This window comes from Nanorana parkeri, unplaced genomic scaffold (genome assembly GCF_000935625.1).
Source record: "Nanorana parkeri isolate BGI_ZX_2015 unplaced genomic scaffold, ASM93562v1 scaffold2371, whole genome shotgun sequence".
Lineage (NCBI taxonomy): Eukaryota > Metazoa > Chordata > Amphibia > Anura > Dicroglossidae > Nanorana > Nanorana parkeri.
The window spans coordinates 67585-92271 of record NW_017308639.1 but is presented as its reverse complement, the minus strand read 5'-3'; the positions used below and the strand labels follow the sequence as shown (position 1 = coordinate 92271).

The 24687-nt window shown below is 47.8% G+C and overlaps 2 protein-coding genes across 2 annotated transcripts in view; one reads left to right on the top strand and one right to left on the bottom strand.

The window, feature by feature from the left end:
- FARSA (phenylalanyl-tRNA synthetase alpha subunit) overlaps window positions 1–10426 on the top strand; it is a 16887-nt gene extending 6461 nt beyond the window's left edge. Inside the window, exons 6-13 of the mRNA XM_018573411.1 lie at window positions 615–743; window positions 3454–3569; window positions 3656–3740; window positions 4271–4370; window positions 4605–4773; window positions 5106–5183; window positions 8728–8842; window positions 10117–10426. Coding sequence (XP_018428913.1) covers window positions 615–743; window positions 3454–3569; window positions 3656–3740; window positions 4271–4370; window positions 4605–4773; window positions 5106–5183; window positions 8728–8842; window positions 10117–10222 — 898 coding nt within the window. The 3' untranslated portion in view covers window positions 10223–10426. The remainder of the gene's footprint in view (window positions 1–614; window positions 744–3453; window positions 3570–3655; window positions 3741–4270; window positions 4371–4604; window positions 4774–5105; window positions 5184–8727; window positions 8843–10116) is intronic.
- A 5983-nt stretch (window positions 10427–16409) lies between these two features.
- LOC108801523 lies at window positions 16410–24048 on the bottom strand. Its single transcript, XM_018573410.1, has 4 exons — window positions 24007–24048; window positions 22011–22112; window positions 17876–18122; window positions 16410–16912 (listed from the first exon to the last, which is right to left on the bottom strand). The coding sequence occupies exons 1-4, from the start codon at window positions 24046–24048 to the stop codon at window positions 16689–16691; spliced, it is 615 nt and encodes a 204-aa protein (XP_018428912.1). The 3' UTR covers window positions 16410–16688.
- Window positions 24049–24687: the final 639 nt, after the last annotated feature.

Here is a 24687-nt window from a genome sequence, read left to right as displayed (position 1 = left end):
CACCCCCCCCCCCTCCCCCCGTAGTTCTCTTTAGGGTCACGGGAGGACCTACACTAACCTCTGGTGACCCAAAGCTCAGTATACTGTATAGCGGACTATTGCCCGTTATATACTGAGAGCGCCACAACCGGGACGGATCTCTACAATACTGTTGAGATCCACCCAGCTGGCTGATTGACAGTGGGCTCTGCCTGTGTCAGCTGTGCCCAGCCCCCTCCCCTGTCCATTCCTTTAGTCAGTGCTGGCGGTTCGGAGAGGGGGGGGAATCCTTGCAGGGAGACAATGGTGTTTTGAGAAGTTTCGGTGAATCAAGCTGGCCACACACATGGGGGGGGTACACGTGTGACCATTTTATTTAGTGTTTTTATCTTTGAATAAAGATTATGGCAATGCCTTTTTTTCTGGGCAAATTATTTTTATGTTGCCTTGCCTCCCTCCTTTTTTGTTTTTTGTATCCTCTCTCCCTTTTTCCCCATCAATGATCATGCTTCTTCCTTTTTTTTTTTTTTTTTCTTGATCTTTTTTTCAATCTTACAATCTCACATTCCTTTGCTTTCTTTTCCATTTTCTCTCCATTTCTCTGTGTGATGATCGAGTCATCTGCTTGTTTCCAGCGGCTCCTGGAAGGACAAGAAATTCAAGGCTTACAATTTCAATGCGTTGGGCGTGATGCCGGAATGTGGCCACCTGCACCCGCTGATGAAAGTCCGCACACAATTCCGACAGATCTTTCTGGAAATGGGGTGAGTGAAGGGCTGTGCCCAGGGACATTGATATGTGTATAGATTAGACCCTGCAAGAGAGTCTCACTCACATTATCTAGTTCAGTGTCTGATTTATGGGGTTCATTTTTATTTTTTTCATCCTCAAAGTGAGAACATCTTGATGAGGAAACAATTTGATACATGGGTTAAACTGACATTAAACCCTGGCACTATTTTGTATAGATCTACTGCTAGCAAGCTGTAGTTAAATGGAAAAACATTTTTAAAAAAGTTACCAAATGGGTTAAAACTTACCTGTATCTCCGCCGCGCGCTCCTGTGCAAAGTTCTGAAGAACTCTCAGGCGGCCGCAAAGGATCATGGGGCGGGCGCATGCGCAGTAGAGATCTTAGGCCGGGAGAAGAGAGACGCAGGGTAAGTCAATGAAGGCAGCGTGCACCCGCACACACACCGTGGGACAGGGAGACACGGCAGTCAGCGTTGGATCAGAGACCGGGACCAGCGCTGGAGGGACTACTGGAAAGAAGATGATGATCGTATCAAGAGGCTTCATTTAAAGTAAGTCCTTATACCAGCATAGGGGGACTTTAATGTCACTTTATCCTATCATTTAGGATGCATGATTGTTCTCTACACGCCTTCATTGCTGCCATTGTTACAAAGGAGCTGGATTGGAATTGCTAGTTTGAAAAGATTGTGGTAATTTTAATATAAGTTCTAAGCTGACGTTCAGTGTGCTTGTGTTTTCCTTCCCTGTTTCCTTCTTTCTCCCCTCTCAACATGCTTATGACATTTTTCAGTGGGACCGTTGGGCTCTCCTTACATACCTTACTTGATGACATTATCGCTGGGCCTCTTTACTTCTCTATGCAATGCAGGCAGATCATGGCTGGTGGGAGGGGCCGGTGGGTTGCTGCACTTAGCTTCATGAAAACATCACAGCACCCTGCCTCAGCACTTCTCCCAAGAGCCCTCAGCCCTGGTGTAAGCAGTGGGCTGGCTTTTGGGAGGAGTTATGCAAATATAACAATTCCTTGGTGAGTGTCAGTCTGGAGGAGCGAGCGTACTACTTTTGTAACACCCACGTGTGATGCTGAGCCTCCATGATTCAAATTAAGTGAATGAAAGGGGGTGGGCCAGGGACAGACTGAGGAGGTAAGTACTAGATGATGCTGGAAATCCTCCAGCCAGGAATTCAGGCAGACTATCTGGCTGCCATCTTGCTGCAGCTTCAAATGCACATTGTGAGAAGTTCACATTGTGCAGTGAAATCAGAGGAAGTAATTTCAGTCCAGGAGAGTAGCCGGTACAACTGCAAGACTGAAGGCAAGGCCGGGGGTCAGCTACGGGACTGAAGGCAAGGCCGGGGGTCAGCTACGGGACTGAAGGCAAGGCCGGGGGTCAGCTACGGGACTGAGGGCAAGGCCGGGGGTCAGCTACGGGACTGAGGGCAAGGCCGGGGGTCAGCTACGGGACTGAGGGCAAGGCCGGGGGTCAGCTACGGGACTGAGGGCAAGGCCGGGGGTCAGCTACGGCACTGAGGGCAAGGCCGGGGGTCAGCTACGGCACTGAGGGCAAGGCCGGGGGTCAGCTACGGCACTGAGGGCAAGGCCGGGGGTCAGCTACGGCACTGAGGGCAAGGCCGGGGGTCAGCTACGGCACTGAGGGCAAGGCCGGGGGTCAGCTACGGCACTGAGGGCAAGGCCGGGGGTCAGCTACGGCACTGAGGGCAAGGCCGGGGGTCAGCTACGGCACTGAGGGCAAGGCCGGGGGTCAGCTACGGCACTGAGGGCAAGGCCGGGGGTCAGCTACGGCACTGAGGGCAAGGCCGGGGGTCAGCTACGGCACTGAGGGCAAGGCCGGGGGTCAGCTACGGCACTGAGGGCAAGGCCGGGGGTCAGCTACGGCACTGAGGGCAAGGCCGGGGGTCAGCTACGGCACTGAGGGCAAGGCCGGGGGTCAGCTACGGCACTGAGGGCAAGGCCGGGGGTCAGCTACGGCACTGAGGGCAAGGCCGGGGGTCAGCTACGGCACTGAGGGCAAGGCCGGGGGTCAGCTACGGCACTGAGGGCAAGGCCGGGGGTCAGCTACGGCACTGAGGGCAAGGCCGGGGGTCAGCTACGGCACTGAGGGCAAGGCCGGGGGTCAGCTACGGCACTGAGGGCAAGGCCGGGGGTCAGCTACGGCACTGAGGGCAAGGCCGGGGGTCAGCTACGGCACTGAGGGCAAGGCCGGGGGTCAGCTACGGCACTGAGGGCAAGGCCGGGGGTCAGCTACGGCACTGAGGGCAAGGCCGGGGGTCAGCTACGGCACTGAGGGCAAGGCCGGGGGTCAGCTACGGCACTGAGGGCAAGGCCGGGGGTCAGCTACGGCACTGAGGGCAAGGCCGGGGGTCAGCTACGGCACTGAGGGCAAGGCCGGGGGTCAGCTACGGCACTGAAGGGAAGGTTTAGTTCTGCTTTAAATTTTCCTCACCCACATAACATCCCTGGTCATGTATCCCAAGCTATACGGTCTTCATGCTGAGCCTGGCTTGTCCATATATTCTTATGAAAGATTCGGGGTGTAGACTACGATACTCTGCATATGACGTGGACAGGGCTGTGATAGTTGGCCAGAGTAAGCATCTTGAGGTTAGGTCTTGAATTTAATGAAACGCTCACAACCAATAAAATATGATCGTTTCTACTTTGAAGTCTTTTACTGATAACACTGATGTCTGTGTCCAGCTTCACGGAGATGCAGACCAATAACTTCATAGAGAGCTCGTTCTGGAACTTCGACGCCTTGTTCCAGCCTCAGCAACACCCGGCCAGAGATCAGCACGATACCTTCTTCCTGCAGGGTCAGTATACTGTGCTGTGCAGAACGTTGCTGATCACAATCCATATTGATTGGGGGAAGATCAATAATTCGCTCCTTCTGTTACAGATCCAGCCATGGCAACAGAATTCCCCATGGATTATCTAGAACGTGTGAAGAAAGTTCATTCTGAAGGCGGATATGGCTCACAAGGGTGAGGGGCCGATCACTGCCAACATCTATAGAAGACTACATGTCACATAGCTCCTCCTGTCTGTGTCACCCTGTGGTGGGAGGGACAGACTCCATGTCACATGGCTCCTTCTGTCTGTGTCACCCTGTGGTGGGAGGACAGTCTCCATGTCACATAGCTCCCCCTGTCTGTGTCACCCTGTGGTGGGAGGGACAGACTCCATGTCACAGCTCCCCCTGTCTGTGTCACCCTGTGGTGGGAGGGACAGACTCCATGTCACATAGCTCCCCCTGTTTGTGTCACCCTGTGGTGGGAGGACAGACTCCATGTCACATAGCTCCTCCTGTCTGTGTCACCCTGTGGTGGAGGGACACACTCCATGTCACATAGCTCCTCCTGTCTGTGTCACCCTGTGGTGGGAGGGACAGACTCCATGTCACATAGCTCCTCCTGTCTGTGTCACCCTGTGGTGGGAGGGACAGACTCCATGTCACATAGCTCCTCCTGTCTGTGTCACCCCGTATTTACAAGTGTCTCTGTATTCTTTGCAGTTATAAATATGACTGGAGTATCAATGAAGCCAGGAAGAACATTCTGCGGACACATACAACGGCAGTCAGCGCTCGAATGCTGTACAAACTGGCTCAGCAGGTAATGTATGGGCTCTGGAGCTGTGCATTGGCAGTGGTGTGAATTGTCTAATGCTAATTGATCATTAAATTCCATAATTTTATCTGTCCATAAATTTTACTGTTCAATGTGTACACAAATGTCTTATTCTAATTCCTTTTCTGTGAAGGTTCTTCCGGTTGCTGCTGGGAAAGAGCATGGAAAGCTAAAACTCTGCCCACAAAGCTCAGATTTTCTATGCTTTCTGCCCCACAGAAGGAGTTCAGCCCGGTGAAATATTTCTCCATTGACCGCGTCTTTAGGAACGAGACTCTGGATGCCACCCATCTAGCAGAGTTTCATCAGATCGAAGGCGTGGTGGCAGACTATGGCCTGACGCTGGGGGATCTGATGGGTGTTCTGAAGGAATTCTTCAATAAACTTGGTAATAGGAATATATATATATGTATGTTGTGTTTGACAGGAGCAAGCCTTACTGCACCATACATGGATCAAATATTGCCTGTTTCCTGCTGAATCATTCATGGATGGCTCTGCCGGCATCACTTGACAAAAAGTTGATTTGTCAACTGACTTTTGTTGAAGGAGCCGGATGGAAAATTGTCGGCTGAACACTCGCTGCAGCCAATGTTCTGGTATTCTATGAATGCGTATCGCCAGGTTTATGCTGCGTGTGGGGTGATTAATTTTTGGCTGATCCTTCGGCTTCCACTGTTTTTTTTTAGATTTAATGTCTGCTGTATATTTTTGTTTTAGGAATCGCTAAACTGCGCTTCAAGCCTGCATATAATCCTTACACAGAGCCGAGCATGGAGGTCTTCAGCTACCATGAAGGTAAACTAGACTGTGCTCAGGTCCCCCAACCTAAATGCATGGCTGATGTATATGAGACGAGTGTGGGATCACCTAAGCATATGTGTCCTGTGCATGCAGACAACATGGAAGGTGCAGCAACTACTGCACATACAGTGCATGTACGATGTAGTCCAAGTATTCTTCTTTCGGCACGATATTAGACTTTTATGTATCACAGTGCACATTTATATAGACTTCAGTATAAAAGTGAGGTAGGTTTGTAAGAAACAGAGAAGGTTAATGCATTGTGCAGCACTAGGAAGCAGTATATACAAAGGCTTCCCACCATGTACATGTATATCACACGCTATACAGAGAAATAATATCATACACACCGATCATCCATAACATTCTGACAACGGAGAGGTGAGGTTAATAATATTGATTATCTGGTTACAATGGCACCTAGAAGTGGGGGGATGTATTGGGCACAAAGTGAACATTTTGTCCCTGAAGTTGATGTGCTGGAAGTAGAACAAATGGACACGTGTATGGTTTTCAGCAACTTTGACAAGGGCCAAATTGTGGTGTCTAGATGACTGGGTCAGAGCAACTCCAAAACTGCAGTGGTCAGGACCTACCAAATGTGATCCACGGAAGGAAAACCGGTGAACCAGGGACAGAGTCATGGGCGGCCAAGGCTCGCTGATGCACAAGGCGGAGAGAAGGTTGGCCCGTGTAGTCTCCTCCAACAGAAGAACTGCATTGCTGCGAGGGAGGATGGAGCTGGCTTCCCGATCAATCAGGAAGCCGGGCGGCCGGATACGGACGCACCGCCTGGCTTCCTCACAACAAGTGAAGCCGGCTTCCTAGCCAATCGGGAAGCCAGGCAGCACGTCATGACCCTCCGCCCAGCTTCCTGATTGGTCTGGAAGCAAGGATGCCTAGCAACAGGCTGTCTAGCAATAGCTAATCAGGAAGCCGGGGGCTGGTCATGACCCGCTGCCCGGCTTCCTGATGATCTGTGACCAGGGATGCTGGTATTGGTATTTGATATTGGTGAGTACCGGAAAAACATATCGCAACTCGTACTCGATACCAAAAAAAAGGCATTGGTGGATCCCTACTTTGAGCAATGTTCTGCTGGGAATCCTCAGGTCCTGCCATTCATGTGGATGTTACTTTGACACGGACCACCGACCTAAACATTGTTACTGACCAAGTCCACCACTTCATGGAAACTGTATTCCCTGATGGCAGTGGCCTCTTTCGGCAGGATAATGCGCCCTGCCACACTGCAAACATGGTTTAAGATCGGTTTGAGGAACACAACAACGAGTTCTAGATGTTGACTTGGCATCCAAATTCTCCAGATCTCACTCCAACTGAGCATCTCTAGGATGTGCTAGCAGAACAAGTCCGATCCATGGAGGCCGATCACCTCAACTTACATGAGGATTGCTACTGACAGCTCGGTGCCAGATACCACAGCACACCTTCAGAGTTCTAGTGGAGTCCATGCCTGGACGGGTCAGGAAAAGGGGGGATCTTCTCACTATTAGGTGGGTGGTCATAATGATATGGCTGATCGTTATGTGTGTATATAGAGAAACATTATCCTATAGATTACAAACTATACAGGGAAACAATATCCAGTCCAAATAAAGCCATGCTCCATGTACATTAGTTATGTTTGGATTTGATATTAATTGGTTTTTGAACTGAAGGAGCACAGAGCTGCTTTTAGAACTGTAACAGATTTCCCTTTTAATCGCCATGGTGGAAACTTGAGGGATAATAGAGACAGTTGATTGATTCTTCAAGGGGGGGGTTCTGGGGATGAGTATCCACCCCAAAACAAAAAAAAACAGTATCCTATCTTGGAGCACTTGGCCTATAGTATTAATTCCTTAATAATCACATTTTAGGTGTTGATTATATAACTGTCATCATCCTTTATAATCCCCATATTCCTGCAATAACACAGATGTGTATTTTCCTGATCCTCCGGCCAGAATCCTCTCTCTGGCTCTCCTTCCCTGCTAATTGAGGGATTAGAGAAGGATTGTATAATACAAAGCTGCTTACCATAAATGACAGAAGCTGTGGAACCCTCATAAATAAACAAATGCGACAGCAACGGACATCTGTGGCACAGAAGCAGATCACAAACTACAGCAAGCAAAGATTACATTGTTTCCGAGGCATTTTAAAGGCATTATAGGAGATAAAACAAATGAAGGGGTTTGAGGGTACAGTTTATAGTTTTTGGGGGGGGTTTTCTTCATTTTTATTATGTTTAACCACCTTGGTAGCGGAGCAACTATTTCATTTTTTGCACACAGTAAAATCTGAATTTACCCTCCCCCCCCCACAATGATATATTTTCTGAAAGCAGAGGCCGTGTAGAATTTAAAAACAATAGCTGTTTTGTTTTGTTTTTTTATATGTCGCATCTTTTTGTGCAAATGTTTTATGGCTGCAGCTAACACTTCAGCCGGCTTCTGACAGCTTTGAAGCTGGAAGCGCTGAGATCACAGCACTCCCTGCGCCGTTTAGCACAACACAGATCAGGGAACGGACGTCTTTGATCTGCTCCTGCTGATCCTAACACAGTTTGCTATGGTCCTGGGCCCCCCAGAGAAGCAGGGCAACCCCAAAAAACCACGGCTGGTAGGGCAGCACATTATCATACTGCTGCAAGTGATCTGGGCGTGCTGTACACAGCCGCCCAGATAACTTGTAATTATCAAGCATTGCCTGCTGAAAAAGACGATGCCAAGATCATGGCTGCAGCAGCACATTAGCATGAGGATGTATATGTATGGCCAGACATGGGCGCTGTCACGGAATTGTAAATTTGTCTCGTACAGAGCAGCCTGGTTGGACAGCGGTGGAGGGAGAGGGGTGCTGTCGACCACACTAGTTAAGTAACTACAGAACCAATTACAAGGTGGGACAACGACAAGTGCATATAGCACTTTGTCCCATTGGGGACAGGAGGAACCTAACCGCAGTTGAAATCTGACTGCGATGTTCAGCCTTCCCGCTGTACAACAGTAAAAATAAGTTTGGCTTAGACTAGTGCTTCAAAGATATAAACAGATTCTCACTCGCCTGCGGAGTATTCTGTGCCTAGTACAATGTATAAAGTCTTATTTGCTGTAATACAAACAGGCTGGAGGCTGTAAAATCCTGCATGAGAAGGCTCTCCTGGTGGGCAGTGACAATGAATCGGCCAGCACCGGGGTATCCAATGCATTCAGTGCTGTGTAGCTTTTAGATTAGTAAAAACCAGAGTGATTCTGTTTACATTGGCCAAGTTTCTGTTTCTAAATTATATCTTCAGAAAATCCCTTCTCAAACATGCATGAGCTGGTACCTACCTGTTCTTATCTCAGCACTCAAGATGGAGAACAATAGAGTCCTGGATGACAGTTTCCAACATGAACAATCGCACTTTCATAAAAACCGCCCGTGTACTCTTGCCCTTCATACACTGCCCTGTTTAAACCTGTTCAGATAACAGAAAGCAAATGAAAGGCGAGACGCTCACGTGATTTTTTTTCTTTTCTTTTCACAGGCTTGAAGAAGTGGGTGGAGGTGGGGAACTCGGGAGTCTTCCGGCCAGAGATGCTGCTGCCCATGGGGCTTCCTGAGGGAGTGTCTGTCATTGCTTGGGGTCTGTCACTGGAGAGGTAAGCTGAAGGAGCAGTATCAGTGCAGTGCTGTCTATATCGGTGAATATCATAGATCATATAGATATCATATATCCTAGAATATTTAGCCATTTTATGTGTCTGCAGTCTCTGACCATCTCCATTTAGTGGGTCTGCAATGTGGTGTCTATAAACAATTTGCAGGGCCGTTCACCCTGTGAATATATTTATGAATGTTCAATCTGTGGGTATATTTGCCAAAAAGAACATTGTTTATTTAGGTGTGTTTGTTACCAGTTATGACCACTAGATGGTGCAGAGGAGCATATAAAATATTGTTTTCCTCTACTCATCACCATCTAGTGGCCATATTGCAGTATTACACAGGAAAAAAACATTCAAAAATAAATTGCTTTGGAAAAATAAAGAACATTGGTTTTGGCCTAATATACACACAGATTTGAACACTTGTAGATATTCTCTGGATCAACAGCCCTGCAAATTGTTTATAAATGAACCCCTATGTGTCTGTGGTATGATCTTGTCACCTGAAGCTGTCTCCACTTTTTTGCTTCACTCATTTCAAGCAGCATTCCTAGCAAAAATCAGAGTGGCTGACTGAATTGTGGGCACAGTTACCTGCTGATATGTGTTAGGACAGTATACCGGAGTAGAGATTAGGATGTTGTTCATATGAACGGCATTACCATGCAGCAAGAGTCATGTGAGGAGCCACAGACTGATTGGATTACCTTCAATCTCACTGTTGACATAGCGAACAGCCTGGCTGCTGATTAGCCTCTCCTGTGTTTAATCTCGACAACATAATCCATTTTAGGCGGGTGACGGTGCCCTCACTAGAGACATATGCTCCACTTCTGTACATGTAAACAAACACAGGGGGCATGGCTATGGAATGTCCTTTGGTGTCCCCATATCTAATGCAGGTCAATGGATCTGAATTAGACCAGACTGCCCGATCCCAGGGAAGAATAGGCTGCAGTGATGCTAGATCTTCCTAACTGAGCCCCAGATAGCAATAATAACCCCACAGCAGTTTTACTGTCTCCTGGCTATATCCAAAACTTGAAAACATATTCCTAACTTGACATACAGCACACTTCAAAAGAATTTTTTTTTTACCGTCCTTATAACTGGAGAGCAGTTAGAGCTTAGACACCAAGGCAGAGGTGGGATCCTGAAAGATATGAGAACCCAGGGCATGAGTCCGCTCTGAAACCTAGAATGTCTCCAATGGTCATACTGACCCTTAAAATAATATTATACTGACTGTGATCCTGTCTTTGTTTCAGGCCAACGATGATCAAGTATGGAATTAATAACATTCGAGAGCTGGTGGGGCACAAGGTCAACCTACAGATGGTATACGACAGTCCCATATGCCGCCTGGACTCCTAATAGGGATTTCTCTGACTCCTTTGTTAAGGTTTTGCGTCTCTATAGCAAAAGGAAGAGCATAATTAGGATGTATTGGATCTGTACAATGCAAAAATAATGTACCTCATATACCTGTTCCTCTGGCTTCCCTGTGTGTCTTCCTTGGGTTGCTGGGCTGCCTTATGGGTTTGTGTCAATGGGCAGATGCTGCTTGCGTTCAGATTCATCCTGTATACATTTGAGATGCTTCTGAGATCAATGACAGGTGCACTTGACCTGCAGTTGACTACCTAAGCTGCTTTTGCATTCCCATTGACTTGTATGGGAAGAGAAGCATTTCTGACCTGAGCAAAAGCCTGTTGACACAGGCCCTATAAGAGCTGTATCTTGCCCTGACTGCTACGCCTGGAGCCATGCCATGGCAGCTTGGTGCCCATATGGGTTCTACTGATTGGACAGATAGTATCTGATTACTGCACCATCTATGGTACTGAGGGAACTCTGCAGCTAACAGGGATGTTCCTCCCATTACAAGAGCTATCGATTGTCTGGGGCCATGCCGCATGTGATGAGGTGCACGAGGTCTCACCTTGACCCGCCAATCCTTGGCTGCCTGCTGCTGGTATGGATACTTGAGGGATGAGCCAAACAAACTCATCTTTTGTGGCAGGAAGGACATTTTCAACTCCTGAATCTATGTGGTTTCTACATTAGGTCTGGTGTCCGGTGAAGGAAGGAGTTGTCATGGAGCCTTGCACGTAACCAAATCAGCAGTGGGAGGTACCATGATTCTTTCTTGACAGGTTCCCTTCAATGCCCAACTCCAGCCAAATATTATTGTGTCTTGGACGGAGTGGGGAAGGGAACAGCCTTTCTCAACTGGGGTTCCTCCTAGACACATTGCTATGGGGTTTCTTGAGCAGGAGCAGATTGATCTCCCATCTACACCCCTAGGGACAGAAGGGGTCACTTCTACATTGACCAGCAAGACAAAGGGGACAGTTTCCACGGATCCCATAATTTAAGAGCATAAACCAAATTTAAAGAGGTACTTCTCATTATTTATATAAATTAGACCCCCTTAAGTGTTACATTTAGGAGCCACAGAGTGCCCATGTCAGAGTACAGCCACCATAGACCACGTAAAGTATATATTACATGAGTCAAACAGTAAGAGAAAGATTACTTCTCCCTCCTTGTAGTAAAAATGTTTCTTTTTATAAAACATGACCCGGTATTTATTGTTATTGCTCTTCTGGATCGTTCCCATTTTCCCACCTTTTTTGGTATCAAAAGTTTAAATTTGCCTACAAAAAGGGAATCCGCATTTTACTACTATTCTTTCAGACTGTAGATACAACCAGCTGGAATAAAGATATAGTTTATCAGGATATTGTTTTGTGGTTTTTTTAATGACGGGGGGGTCACGTTGGTCTCTTCTGCAGTGATACACTTTAGGGCCCATTTGGTCACGCGCACACACGCACACACGTCCTTAGACTGGGGGGGGGGAGACTGCACAGGTGTATGATCATATAGTCCTATTTTGCAGATGTACTCTATAGGGCATTATGTTTGCATTTCCTCTGTGCAGTTTCTAATGTTTTCCCTTCAGTCTTGCACAGTTGTAGAGACTCCTCCTCTCCTCTTCCTCTGATTTCACTGCACACTGTGGGGAGGGGGATTCATAAAAACTGGAGCAAACAGAATCTGGAGCAGTTGCCCATGGCAACCAATCAACTGCTACATGCATGCATGCATGCATGCATTGTTTGTATAACTTCCTTGCATGCCCTGTAGAGGTGCCGGGAGCTAGAACGTGATGTCACTCCGGTGCAGGCACCTCTACAGGACATGCTGTAAGTAATGCACGTATGGATGGAGCTTCCTCGCAGCCATAGCTCCAGCTCACCCCACCTCAAGCTGACACTCGGCGCCGGGCAGCATATTATGAATGGCTGCTTGGCGTGGAAACTGACGGTGCTGCGCAAGGGGGAGGCTGAGGAGCCACTCGCCTAGAAAAGTGGAAGGCATTTGGCGACCCACTGAACATGGGGTCGCAACCCACCAGTTGAAAACCAAGGCTCTAGCAGGCATGTGCCAGAGAGAAGCGCCATCACTAGTCATTGGAATAGTACCTTCTTTAGAGCATGGGCGGTCAACTCCGGCCCTCCAGCTGTTGTGGAAGTCATGAGGTGGCCATACACTCTACAACCATCGCAAGACCTTAGTCTTGCGATGGTTGTACAGGGATTAAAAAAAACGTACGATCTGCCTATCTTGGACTGGCAGATCGCACTCTTGATCATCGCAAGCCCGCCCCGATGACCGCAATGCTGAACGGGCAGTGTGCGCGTGCGCACACCGGCCCGTTCGGCATTTGTCTTCCGAGCACCGTTCTAACCAGCCGAGAATCGTACGATTCCCGGCTGGTTTTCGAACATGCTGGTTCGACAGAAGACGTGCGACCGTACAGTACAAACGGTCGCACGTCTCCGTTCACACTGCTCGATTCTCGTTCGATCGCGGGATTTCCCACGACAATCGTGCAGTGTATGGGCACCTTTTATGAGGCATTGCAAGACTCTGACGGCCACGGGCATGAGTCTCGGACGCAGAGGGATTATGGGATTTGTAGTTAAAGTACAGTTGGAGGGCCAGAGTTGCCCACCCCTGCCCTAGCGCTTTCCTCCCCAGCCTAGTATGCAGATGTGTACTCCTGCACTCCTTGCAGCGTTTAGGACCAATAGCAATGGTGGTGCTTGTAGTGATAATAACGGCACCATGTACATCAATCCGTAGAAATTGAGGATCAGCAGCACTCAGAAGTTGACGTTCAAATCTTCATGTTCATGTATTTGAAATAAAGCGTCACATATATCACATAGCCAACGTCTTTCCATAAATCTATACATGGTATCTGTTGGTTACTGCAAGACAATACTTGCAACTACTTTGGCATTTATTAGAGCTAAATTGTTACTAAAAAAAAATTAGGCAAGTGTGTTTGGTGTATGTGTGATCTCTCGGTGCCTGAGCTACATGGAGGATCTTTGATCTCTCGGTGCCTGAGCTACATGGAGGATCTTTGCTCTCTCGGTGCCTGAGCTGCATGGAGGATCTTTGATCTCTCGGTGCCTGAGCTACATGGAGGATCTTTGCTCTCTCGGTGCCTGAGCTACATGGAGGATCTTTGATCTCTCGGTGCCTGAGCTGCATGGGGGATCATTGATCTCTCGGTGCCTGAGCTACATGGAGGATCTTTGATCTCTCGGTGCCTGAGCTACATGGAGGATCTTTGATCTCTCAGGGCCTGAGCTACATGGGGGATCTTTGATTTCTCTTCCTGAGCTGCATGGGGGATCATTGATCTCTCGGTGCCTGAGCTACATGGAGGATCTTTGATCTCTCGGTGCCTGAGCTACATGGAGGATCTTTGATCTCTCGGTGCCTGAGCTACATGGAGGATCTTTGATCTCTCAGGGCCTGAGCTACATGGGGGATCTTTGATTTCTCTGTGCCTGAGCTGCATGGGGGATCTTTGATCTCTCTGTGCCTGAGCTACATGGGGGATCTTTGATCTCTCGGTGCCTGAGCTGCATGGAGGATCTTTGATCTCTCTGTGCCTGCGCTGGATGACGGATCTTTGATCTCTCGGTGCCTGAGCTGCATGGGGGATCTTTGATCTCTCGGTGCCTGAGCTGCATGGGGGATCTTTGATCTCTCGGTGCCTGAGCTGCATGGGGGATCTTTGATCTCTGTGCCTGAGCTACATGGGGGATCTTTGATCTCTCGGTCAAGCGAATAAAATTGCCAGCAATGAATTGGTTGGATGAGCAATTGATCACCAAAAACGATAGAACAAATAGCTCCCTATGATGTCATTTTATTCAGATGCGAATGTGACGCCCTTCACTTCCTCTGCACATCTCACCCGCTAGACTTCAGTATAACTTCACCACGCATTTAAAATAAGAATGCAATTGGCTTTCCTACATAAGCACCTAGATTTTTATGTTGCATGCTACAGCTCCATTAAAGTATAAACCCTGACCATAAACTTTTATCTTTGCTCCCTTTTAAACTTAAAGGGTTATTAAACCCTCAGTGGCTTTTGCATATATATACGGCTAGCAAGCAGTAGATATATGCAAAACAATAAAAATAACACTTTTTGAAAGGGTTAATACTTACCTGTGTCTCCGCTGCGTGCTCCCGTCCGAACATCGGAAAATTTCTCGGGCGCCCGAGATCTTGGGGCGGTCGCATGCGCAGTTCAGATGTTCGGCCGGGAGACGAGGAGGGACACAGGGTAAGAATATGGAGCAGCACAGGGTAAGAATATGCACCCGCACAGACTCCGTGGGACATCAGAGCAGACGGCCCTGGATCAGAGACCCGCACCAGCCCTGGAGGGACAGCTAAAAACTACAGGAAAGAAGATCGGATTAAGAGGCATGATTTAAGGCAAGTCCTTACTTTAGCTGTGTGTGTGTGTGTGTGTGTGTGTGTGTGTGTGTCTTTTGCCTTTAATGTCACTTTAAAGCAAAACTCTGGGCAAAGGTGTTCTTAACCCTTGCAGTGGGGCTACCCCTGCATTGAAAGGGTTAATGCTCGTTTTTGCCTAGGTGCTAAAAACAAAAAATAATAGGGTTATACTCACCCAAACCAGCTACCCCAGTCCCTAAAGCTTGTCTCCTCCTCTACTGCAGCGATGGGATGTTCCTCACATCATATAGACTGTATATAGAACATGATGACTCGGGCACCTTAGACCACTGCAGCAGAGAGGCTTCAGGGGCCAGTCTAAGAGCAAGTCTGCGCCGGGGTTCGGGTGAGTCTAACTAGACAAAAATGAGCACTTAACCCTTGCAGTGCAGGGGAAGCCCCACTGCGAGGGTAAAGAACACTTCTGCTTTAAATATCCCAATGATAGAGTTTAGTTTTAACTGTGATGAGTGCAAAAAAAAAAATACCTGTTGTGAGCTGATAACTTCCTGCGCTTCTCTCTGCTGCCTGTTATATATATATATATATATTTGTTCCTAGTTCTTGCTGTAGACTGCAAAACAGCACCTGTGTATGTTATCGTGGTGAGGAGATGGGTTCTGTAGTCCCGTCCTTGGATGACAACACTTCTCTATAGATACAATACAGTGAATGATCTGTGTCACCATATACTTCTTCCTGTAGCCTGCATCATATTAGTCTAACTTGCTTGTGCTGCCCAACGCACCCCCCAGCCATCATCTAGTAGCCAGTAATTGCATGAGATTGTACAAGGCTCCGACTCTGTGTAATAGATTGCGTCTCTGCATGCTACCTGAGATCCCATCCAAGTAGCAGCTCTGGATGAAATTTTTTTAAGGGCTTTAAAATGAAATGATTTGACGCATTGATGACATCTTTGAATTATAACAGCGCATTAAGTCACCAGAAATGATTAGTATAGCTTAGACCAGGGGTAACCAAACTTCGGCCCTCCAGCTGTGGTGAAATTGCAAATCCCATCATGTCTCTGGGTGGCTGTCAGAGTCTTGCAATGCCTCAAGGGATTTGTTTCACCGCAGCTGCAGGACTGAAGTTTTGCTCCCCCTGGCTTAGACCCTGGATAGGCAACCTCAGCACTCTGGCTGTTGTAGAACTACAAGTCCCATGAGGCATTCCAAGACTCTGACAGTCACAGGCATGACTCCCAGAGGCAGACACATGATGGGATTTGTAGTTGAACCACATCTGAAGTGCTGAGCTTGCCTACCCCTGGCTAAGACCGAAAATATGAGGGAGGCGGGGTTCTAATTTTTAAAAAAAGATGCCATTTATGCATTACATAAAATCCAAAAGTTGATTGTCATACATATATGATTTAGTCTCATTTGTTACATTTATACATTGTGCAAAAGAAACATTTTGGAAAATGGCATATTGGGTCCCCCACCCGTGTCTGCCTCTGATTGGTTGATGACAAATCTTCGCTCTTCCGAAACATTTGGAAAGGTAGTCTGTTTCCATTACTTATCCACAGCAAGGGAATAAAGGGCATAACAAGATGGCATAGCAAATTCGGCACATACACATAGCATAAAGACCTCTGGATGTAAAATAATAACATGTTACAATACTTGAACTGAATTGGCCATAGAGAAGGCCTGACATCTGGTGCCGTCCATCTTTCTGTCGCTCATACATGCAGCAACTATGGCTACAGCACCAAGATTGAAGCTATGGTTGGATCTACATTACATGGCCTGCATGGCTGATGGAGTCGTTGTCAACTTCTGGCAATCGCCACACTTGCCTTACACTCGGGACTGTCATAGTTAAGGTTGCTGTGGGTGATGGTTTAATTCCACGTTCCTGCATCCCACCCCCAGCACCCAAACTGGATACTTGGCCTGAGTCGAGGGCTTCTGGGTAATGTGCGCATACTCCCATCAGTCATCAGTCAGAATATACTACACAGCGGGAAGTACCATGTCCCAGGACTTCAGACGGTTTGCAAGGAGACTCTGCGCAGACCGAGGTTCCCGCCATACGATGCTGGCAGGTAGAGGTTCTCGCTGCTTTTCGTCATGGACACGCAGACCTCGGGCTGGCTGGGCAAGCAGTACACGTCTGTTTTATCCCCGGGTGGTGGTAGGAGAGGCCGTGTAGATCTCGTGTCATGAGCCAAGTGACTTTTACTTTCCATATTAGGCCCTAAGATGCAATCTGAAACGGAAGAAAAAAAAATAGGTCATGTTGTGACGGCTTCCAAATCATACAAATACAAAAAGGGTTAACATTTTTCTAAGGCATACTACACCAATCACCCATAAAATTATGACCACCCGCCTAATATTGAGTAGTTCCCCCTTTTCCTGACCCGTCCAGGTATGGACTCCACTAAACCTCTGAATAGGGTTGCCACCTTTTCTTCAAGCGAAACCCGAACACTCTAGGGACACGTGGAAATATTTTTGGGAGAAGGAATCGTAGCTTATTCATATATAAATAGCGCCAAACAGTTATATGTAAAAATAACAGTTGAGACTATTTTCAGTGGGGGGCCAGTAGCCCCTATCTTAATTTTGGTTGCCTCTGTCTGCTTGACATCTTGTGTCCGGGTTTCAGCTGCCATGAAACCCGGACACAGCACTCAAAACCCGGACTGTCCGGGTGAATTCTGGACAGGTGGCAACACTACCTCTGAAGGTGTGCTGTGGTATCTGGCACCGAGCCGTCAGTAGCAGATCCTTTGAGTCCTGTAAGTTGTGAGGTGATCGGCCTCCATGGATCGGACTTGTATTTCCACCACATTCCACAGATGATCCATTGGATTGAGATCTGGAGAATTTGGAGGCCAAGTCAACATTGTTATGTTCCTCAAACCATTGAACCATGTTTGTAGTATGGCAGGGCGCATTATCCTGCTGAAGGAGACCACTGCCATCAGGGAATACTGTTTCCATGGAGGGGTGGATTTGGTCAGTAACAATGTTTAGGTCGGTGGTACGTGTCAAAGTGACATCCACATGAATGGCAGGACCCGCGGTGTCCCAGCAGAACATTGCCCAAAGCATCACACTGCAATGCAATTCACTTTACCACTCAGTGGTCATAATGTTATGGCTGATCTGTGTATAATCTACTTATATCGGTATATTTAAGGTACATGGTGGGATCAGTCTTTACCTGCAATGTCATGCGCTAAATCCTTAATGAGGTGACCCACGATGGCGTAAGCAGCGCCCACCACCACCACTGCCGCCATAAGCAGGTAGATGACGGCTTTTGGGAGAGGGATGAGCTCCAATTGAATTGGCTTGTAGTCGGTGTAGGAGGGGTTTTCATTGGAGACGGAGTACTGGTACGCAGGCTGCGCATGGAGGTGGCTGCCCGTCAGGTTGATTGTTCGCAAATTGGAAATAACTTCCATCTCCTAATGCAAAAAAAAAGTTAACACATATATATATTTTTTTTTTATCAATAATTTTTTTATTTTGTTTTACAATACATAACATCAGTCAAACAAAGCAGAGGCGTACGTTCACATGTGATGGCAAGACATGGTCATTCTCATCCTCCTCTGTACAAGCACTGCTGCTGTGGAGGCAGTGTACAATGGTTTAAGGTTAACGGTTGGCAGTAAACATTTTTTGAGATCATTGATCAGTATAATTAGAGAACTTCTTGCATTCTAGATGTAACAGGAATAAGTGTAGACGAATGTAGTGGGCTGCATACTTACCGTACGCCACCCTCGCCATGCGTCCAGGTAAGGGAAGGGCCACAGACTCCAAACATGGTGCAAGAGATGATCAAAGACTCCCAACATGGTACAAGAGATGATCAAAGACTCCCAACATGGTACAAGAGATGGTCACAGACTGCAGACATGGTACAAGAGATGGTCACGGACTGCAGACATGGTACAAGAGATGGTCACAGACTGCAGACATGGCACAAGAGATGGTCACAGACTGCAGACATGGTACAAGAGATGGTCACCGACTGCAGACATGGTACAAGAGATGGCCACAGACTGCAGACATGGTACAAGAGATGGTCACAGACTTCAGACATGGTACAAGAGATGGTCACAGACTTCAGACATGGTACAAGAGATGGTCACAGACTTCAGACATAGTACAAGGGATGGCCACAGACTGCAAACATAGTACAAGAGATGGTCACAGACTGCAGACATGGTACAAGAGATGGTCACAGACTTCAGACATGGTACAAGAGATGGTCACAGACTGCAGACATGGTACAAGAGATGGCCACAGACTGCAGACATGGTACAAGAGATGGTCACAGACTGCAGACATGGTACAAGAGATGGCCACAGACTGCAGACATGGTACAAGAGATGGTCACAGACTTCAGACATGGTACAAGAGATGGTCACAGACTTCAGACATGGTACAAGAGATGGTCACAGACTTCAGACATAGTACAAGGGATGGCCACAGACTTCAAACATAGTACAAGGGATGGCCACAGACTGCAAACATAGTACAAGAGATGGTCACAGACTTCAGACATGGTACAAGAGATGGCCACAGACTTCAGACATGGTACAAGAGATGGTCACAGACTGCAGACATGGTACAAGAGATGGCCACAGACTGCAGACATAATAATACAGGAGATCAGTAATCGAAGATGTCCCCTATACACCATACAGCAATAAGGACCAGAAGCAGGGGCGTCCCGAGGCTGTTCTACAGGAGATGGCCAGAGACTGCAAACATGCTGCAAGAGGTGGTCAGAGACTACAGACATAGCACAAGAGATGGTAAGAGACAGCAGACATAGCACAAGAGGTGGTCAGAGACTACAGACAAAGTACAAGAGGTGGTCAGAGACTACAGACATAGTACAAGAGATGGCCAGAGACTACAGACAAAGTACAAGAGGTGGTCAGAGACTACAGACATAGTAGAGGAGATGGCCAGAGACTACAGACATAGTACAGGAGATGGCCAGAGACTACATACATAGTACAAGAGGTGGTTAGAGACTGCAGATATGGCACAAGAGATGGTCACAGACTGCAAACATGCTTGAGAAAACATCATAGACTGAAGATACATTACATAAGACTGTTAGGCCCCATTCACACTGAGCGATTTATCGCGCGGTATTTCCCGCGGTATCGCTCTCCAATGCATCTCAATGGGGCTCTGTCCGTCGCTGTCGCGGGTCGTGCGTCGCTACAGCAGGACCCTTTTTGGAGCGGATTTTGCCGCGATTCTAGCTTGCTCAATGCAAGCATTTGCGCGATATCATGCGACAAACGCGCGATATCGCGCAAAATGCGAATCACTCAATGTGAATGGGGCCTTACAGATGACTTCTATTACAGAACCTATTACAAATCAATGGTTCCATGTTTGTGCTCCCTGTGACCCCCTTAAAAACTACTCAGCAAGATCCATTATAAAAGATCAAATGAGAAAAAAAAAAGAGAAAAGTGACGGGCAGCACAGACAGAAGTAACAGCCTGAAGAATACTTTCCTCCCCTGGCCTAAGTAAGCACCTAGGTAAGGGAAACATACAGGGTTAGTCACAAAAGGGTGAAGAGTTTGGAGAAGGCCGGAGAAGTGAACAATCTAGGACAACATAGCGGAACTGGAAAGTGAGCTGAATTGGAGAATTTTTCCAAATCAGCTATTTTGTCCTAGATTGTTCCCTTCTCTGGCCTTCTCCAAACTCTTCACCCTTCTATAAATAGACCTGATAGACTGCTGACTACAGGGGCCCATAGAGTACCAAAAGGACACAGGTTAGGCATAGGGTTGCCACCTGTCCGGGATTGACCCAGACAGTCCAGTTTTTGGAGTCCTGTGTCCAGGTTTCAGGCCAGCTAACACTTAAGTGCCGGCACTTTAAAATTTTTGCCAGATGCACAGACATCCCAACCTGCAAATCCTTGTTTCAGGGAGGTTCCCGTCTCATTTCAGGGAGGTGCCCTTTCTGTTTTTTTTTACAACGGCCGTCGTCAGAATATAAAAGAAATAACAATGATGATAATAAATATATATATATATATACACATACACACACACACACAGTCCTTCTGAGAGCCAAGCCTCGTTCTGAGGCCACTCTAGAGATCACATGACCTTCCTTCAGGAGGCAAGCCTCACTCTGAAACTTTACCCACTGATATCTTACCTGAAAGGTTTACTCAGAGTAACCTTTCAGGGAGAAAATGCCTCTCTCGCAGACCTCAGGGAGCTGCTATCTAATAGAGGGAGACTCCCTGAACATCAGGGAGACTTGAGATCCCTGGATGCAGCTGCCTGAGGTCCCGTGCTTGCTGGGGACCTCGGCAGCCTTCCTGTGAGCCGCAGGTGCCTGTAAACATCTCTGTCTTCCTGTCACCATGCTGCCCGCCTCTGGACCCCTGGTGAGACACCACACAGCCCGCACAGCACTCCTGAAAGCCTGCATAGACCACCTGAGACCCTACACAGCCACCTGAGAGCCCGCACAGCACACCTGAAAGCCTGCATAGACCACCTGAGACCCTACAGAGCCACCTGAGAGCCCGCATAGCCCATCTGAGAGCCCGCAAAGCCCACCTGAGAGCCCGCATTGCCCACCTGAGAGCCCGCACAGCACTCCTGAAAGCCTGCATAGACCACCTGAGACCCTACACAGCCACCTGAGAGCCCGCATAGCCCACCTGAAAGCACGCATAGCCCACCTGAGAGCCCGCACAGCACACCTGAAAGCCTACACAGCCACCTGAGAGCCCGCATAGCCCATCTGAGAGCCCGCAAAGCCCACCTGAGAGCCCGCATTGCCCACCTGAGAGCCCGCACAGCACTCCTGAAAGCCTGCATAGCCCACCTGAGAGCCCGCACAGCACACCTGAAAGCCTACACAGCCACCTGAGAGCCCGCATAGCCCATCTGAGAGCCCGCAAAGCCCACCTGAGAGCCCGCATTGCCCACCTGAGAGCCCGCACAGCACTCCTGAAAGCCTGCATAGACCACCTGAGACCCTACACAGCCACCTGAGAGCCCGCATAGCCCATATGAGAGCCCGCATAGCCCACCTGAGAGCACGGATAGTCCACCTGAGAGCCCGCACAGCCCACCTGAGAGCCCGCAAAGCCCACCTGAGAGCACGCATAGCCACCTGAAAATTGCTGTATGCAGCGCTACAATGTTCGGGTTTCACTTGAAGAAAAGGTGGCAACCCTAGTTGGGCACCAGGGCTCTACATGCTGTAATGTACTTATACCTCTGTGTGTCCAGTAAGTATATTCTGTATATCAACAAGCAAAGAACAGAGTAGAGGGGTACTCACTGCGTTTCTGCTAGCCAGGAGGAAGTTGTCCTTTGAGTCGATGATTGTGGGCTCGCTCGGAGTCTGAGTGGTCTCTTTCCAGCTCTTGCTGGCCTCCTGATACTAAATGATAAGAAGAGCGTTCTCATTAATGTGTCCTCCTGGCAGAGGAACAAGTCACAGCTCGCTCTCTGTGATATAACAGCGGATTAAAGGGGCCCTTCCGCAGAGCTGCCAGCTGTTCCTGCAGCTTAAAGCCCCATGCCCACACCACACGACGACGCTTCATTTTTCTCCTGATGATTGTTTCCTAGTCTTTCATAATAAATTGGGAGGTCTAAAGTGCGGACTTATGTCATCCGCAGAACGCAACATATGCATGCTATTAAAGGGGTTTCCTCTTTCCACAGATTTATGCCATCGTTCCTCAATCCCCCCCCACAGTTGATTGAAGGATGAGTGCGCCATTAAAATGCATTATCTTTTTTAAAGTGCACCTGTACGCGTAGGCAGCCATTGCTGAGCTCTTTCTGAAAATGTCAGGTGTACCTGGTTGTTTCTGCTGCTGCCAAATACAATTCCAGCCCTAAAGCAGAACTTTTTATCGAATCGTACACAGATCCATTTGGTTATAGTATTTTCTGAGTCCAATCAAATCCTAATCCTATTATTTCAACCTGAGGAAGGGGAAGTTGTGTTGTCCCCCGAAAATGCGTTGGACGTTTTTTGTTTGATCGAATTGTGAACAATTAAAGGCGCTTTTGGATTCTTTCAGCTTTTGCCTTATTGCTGAACATTGGGGTACCTGGTTGTGGCCAATCCCACCCCCCCTTCCCAAAGACCTCCCCACCACCAAGTATTTTAGTTTGTCTTCTGGCTGATCACATGACACCTAAGTGTCCTTCTCTTTCTTTTCCAGCAGTGCTGATGGACGTTCCTTGATGCTGCAGTGAGCGCCCTTCTCCGCAACACTGTACCGTGAGGGGTGCGACGCTTGTGCTGACATCATTGACTTTATATGGCCACACAGCCATATACCAAATATAGGCATGTAGCCATATAAGGTCAATGGCATCACTACATCCCGCCCCTTTGCTTACGTCAAGCTGCGGGTGGGAAATACCCCACTCACAGCTGGTTGGGCAGCACAGAAGGAGCTTTGGGGGTTCTGCTTCCGGGTTCAGAGGGGATCAGGTTAGGACTGAGTTTGGTCCATACAGGGACAAGGTGCTTTTCCAGGGGCGACCCTGGAAAAGCTCCCGTCCCAGTGCCGAGGGCATGTAGCCTAGTATAGCAGGGGGGGACAGGGGGCGCTCAGTCGCCCCCTCCCTTTCCTGCACTGCCAGGCCTGTGCTCGGATCAAGGGTCTGGTTGGGAATTTTAGGGGGACCCCACATCTTTTCCCCCCCCATTTTTTGGGCTGGAGTTCCTCCTTAAAATTCCTACCAGACCTTAAGGGCCTGGTATGATTTTGGGAACCCCACACACTTTTTTTTTTTCTTTTCTTTTTTTAAATGGGGCCCCTCATAACATTCCTTCCAAACCTAAAGGATCGGGTATTTGTTTTCTTTATAAGTGTCAGTTTTGATGCAGCAGGTTCTATACATCGTACAGATTTGCCACTTTACAGGCAGATTATGGGGCACAATATTTAAAGGATTGTTTTATTTTTATTGTTTCACTTTAAGTGATGTTAAAATCACTGCTCCTTTAAAAACAGTATTTATTTAAAAGTTTTTTTTCATTGATTCCTGTCCCCCATGGCAGTTCAAAATGGGGACATTTGATTCTCAGAGTTCTAGCCCCATAGACTTTCATTGAGTTTGCGTTCAAACTTTTTCCATGTTCTAAAGTTAGAACCGAACTCGGGTGTGATCGGCCCATCACTACTGCTGAGCACTTAAAAGCTTCAAGCAACCCTCCCCGACTCAGCTTATGTCTGGCTGCACTGCTAAGACAAAAAAAAAGGAAGCGTCCTTTTTTTATTCATTTGCTTTTTCTTTCACAGTTTACTCACTTCCGCTAAGCCGGAAGTCACAAGCTCCGCGGAACTCTTCATGCCGCCCTTTTATTTGTTGGGCCAATGAGAACGCAGGTGACGTCGTGGCTCCACCCATCTCCCGACTTCCCGCTCTTTTTTTATGTGAGGAAAGGTATTTACCTCAGCGGTGGCCACACGGTGCTCATTGTGAAGGTGGAAAGTAACAGGCTGTAATAGATGATAGAGCTGTACTTCAGCTTATGTGATCATATGTTTATTATCAACCTGTTATTATTATTATTAGGTAGTGATTGTTTTGTGGTAATAATGTTGATGATAATAATGTTTTCTGTCCAGCTGCTGTTATATGTATGTGTTCTGTAATTCACAGGCTGCGCTCCCTCACAATTTGATTGATGTCTATTACAGGTCGGTGGGGTACACTACGAAAACCTAACACGCTAACCGTGATTAGAATAAGGCGTTCTACTATAAAATGATCATTATTAAAGGCCAACTCCACACCTAAATGTATTATATGACACTAGGATTGGGCACATCTGAGGAGATTGCCTCAAATGGCTTCCGTCGGCGGTCGTTCCCCGTTGTCATAGCGATGTGGGAAGGTCTCGCTCCCAGGGTTTCATTGAAATGCCTCCATGTTGCTTTCTAATATGGCGGGTGGGGGGAGGAACCAGGCTGGGGGGGGGGGGGGTT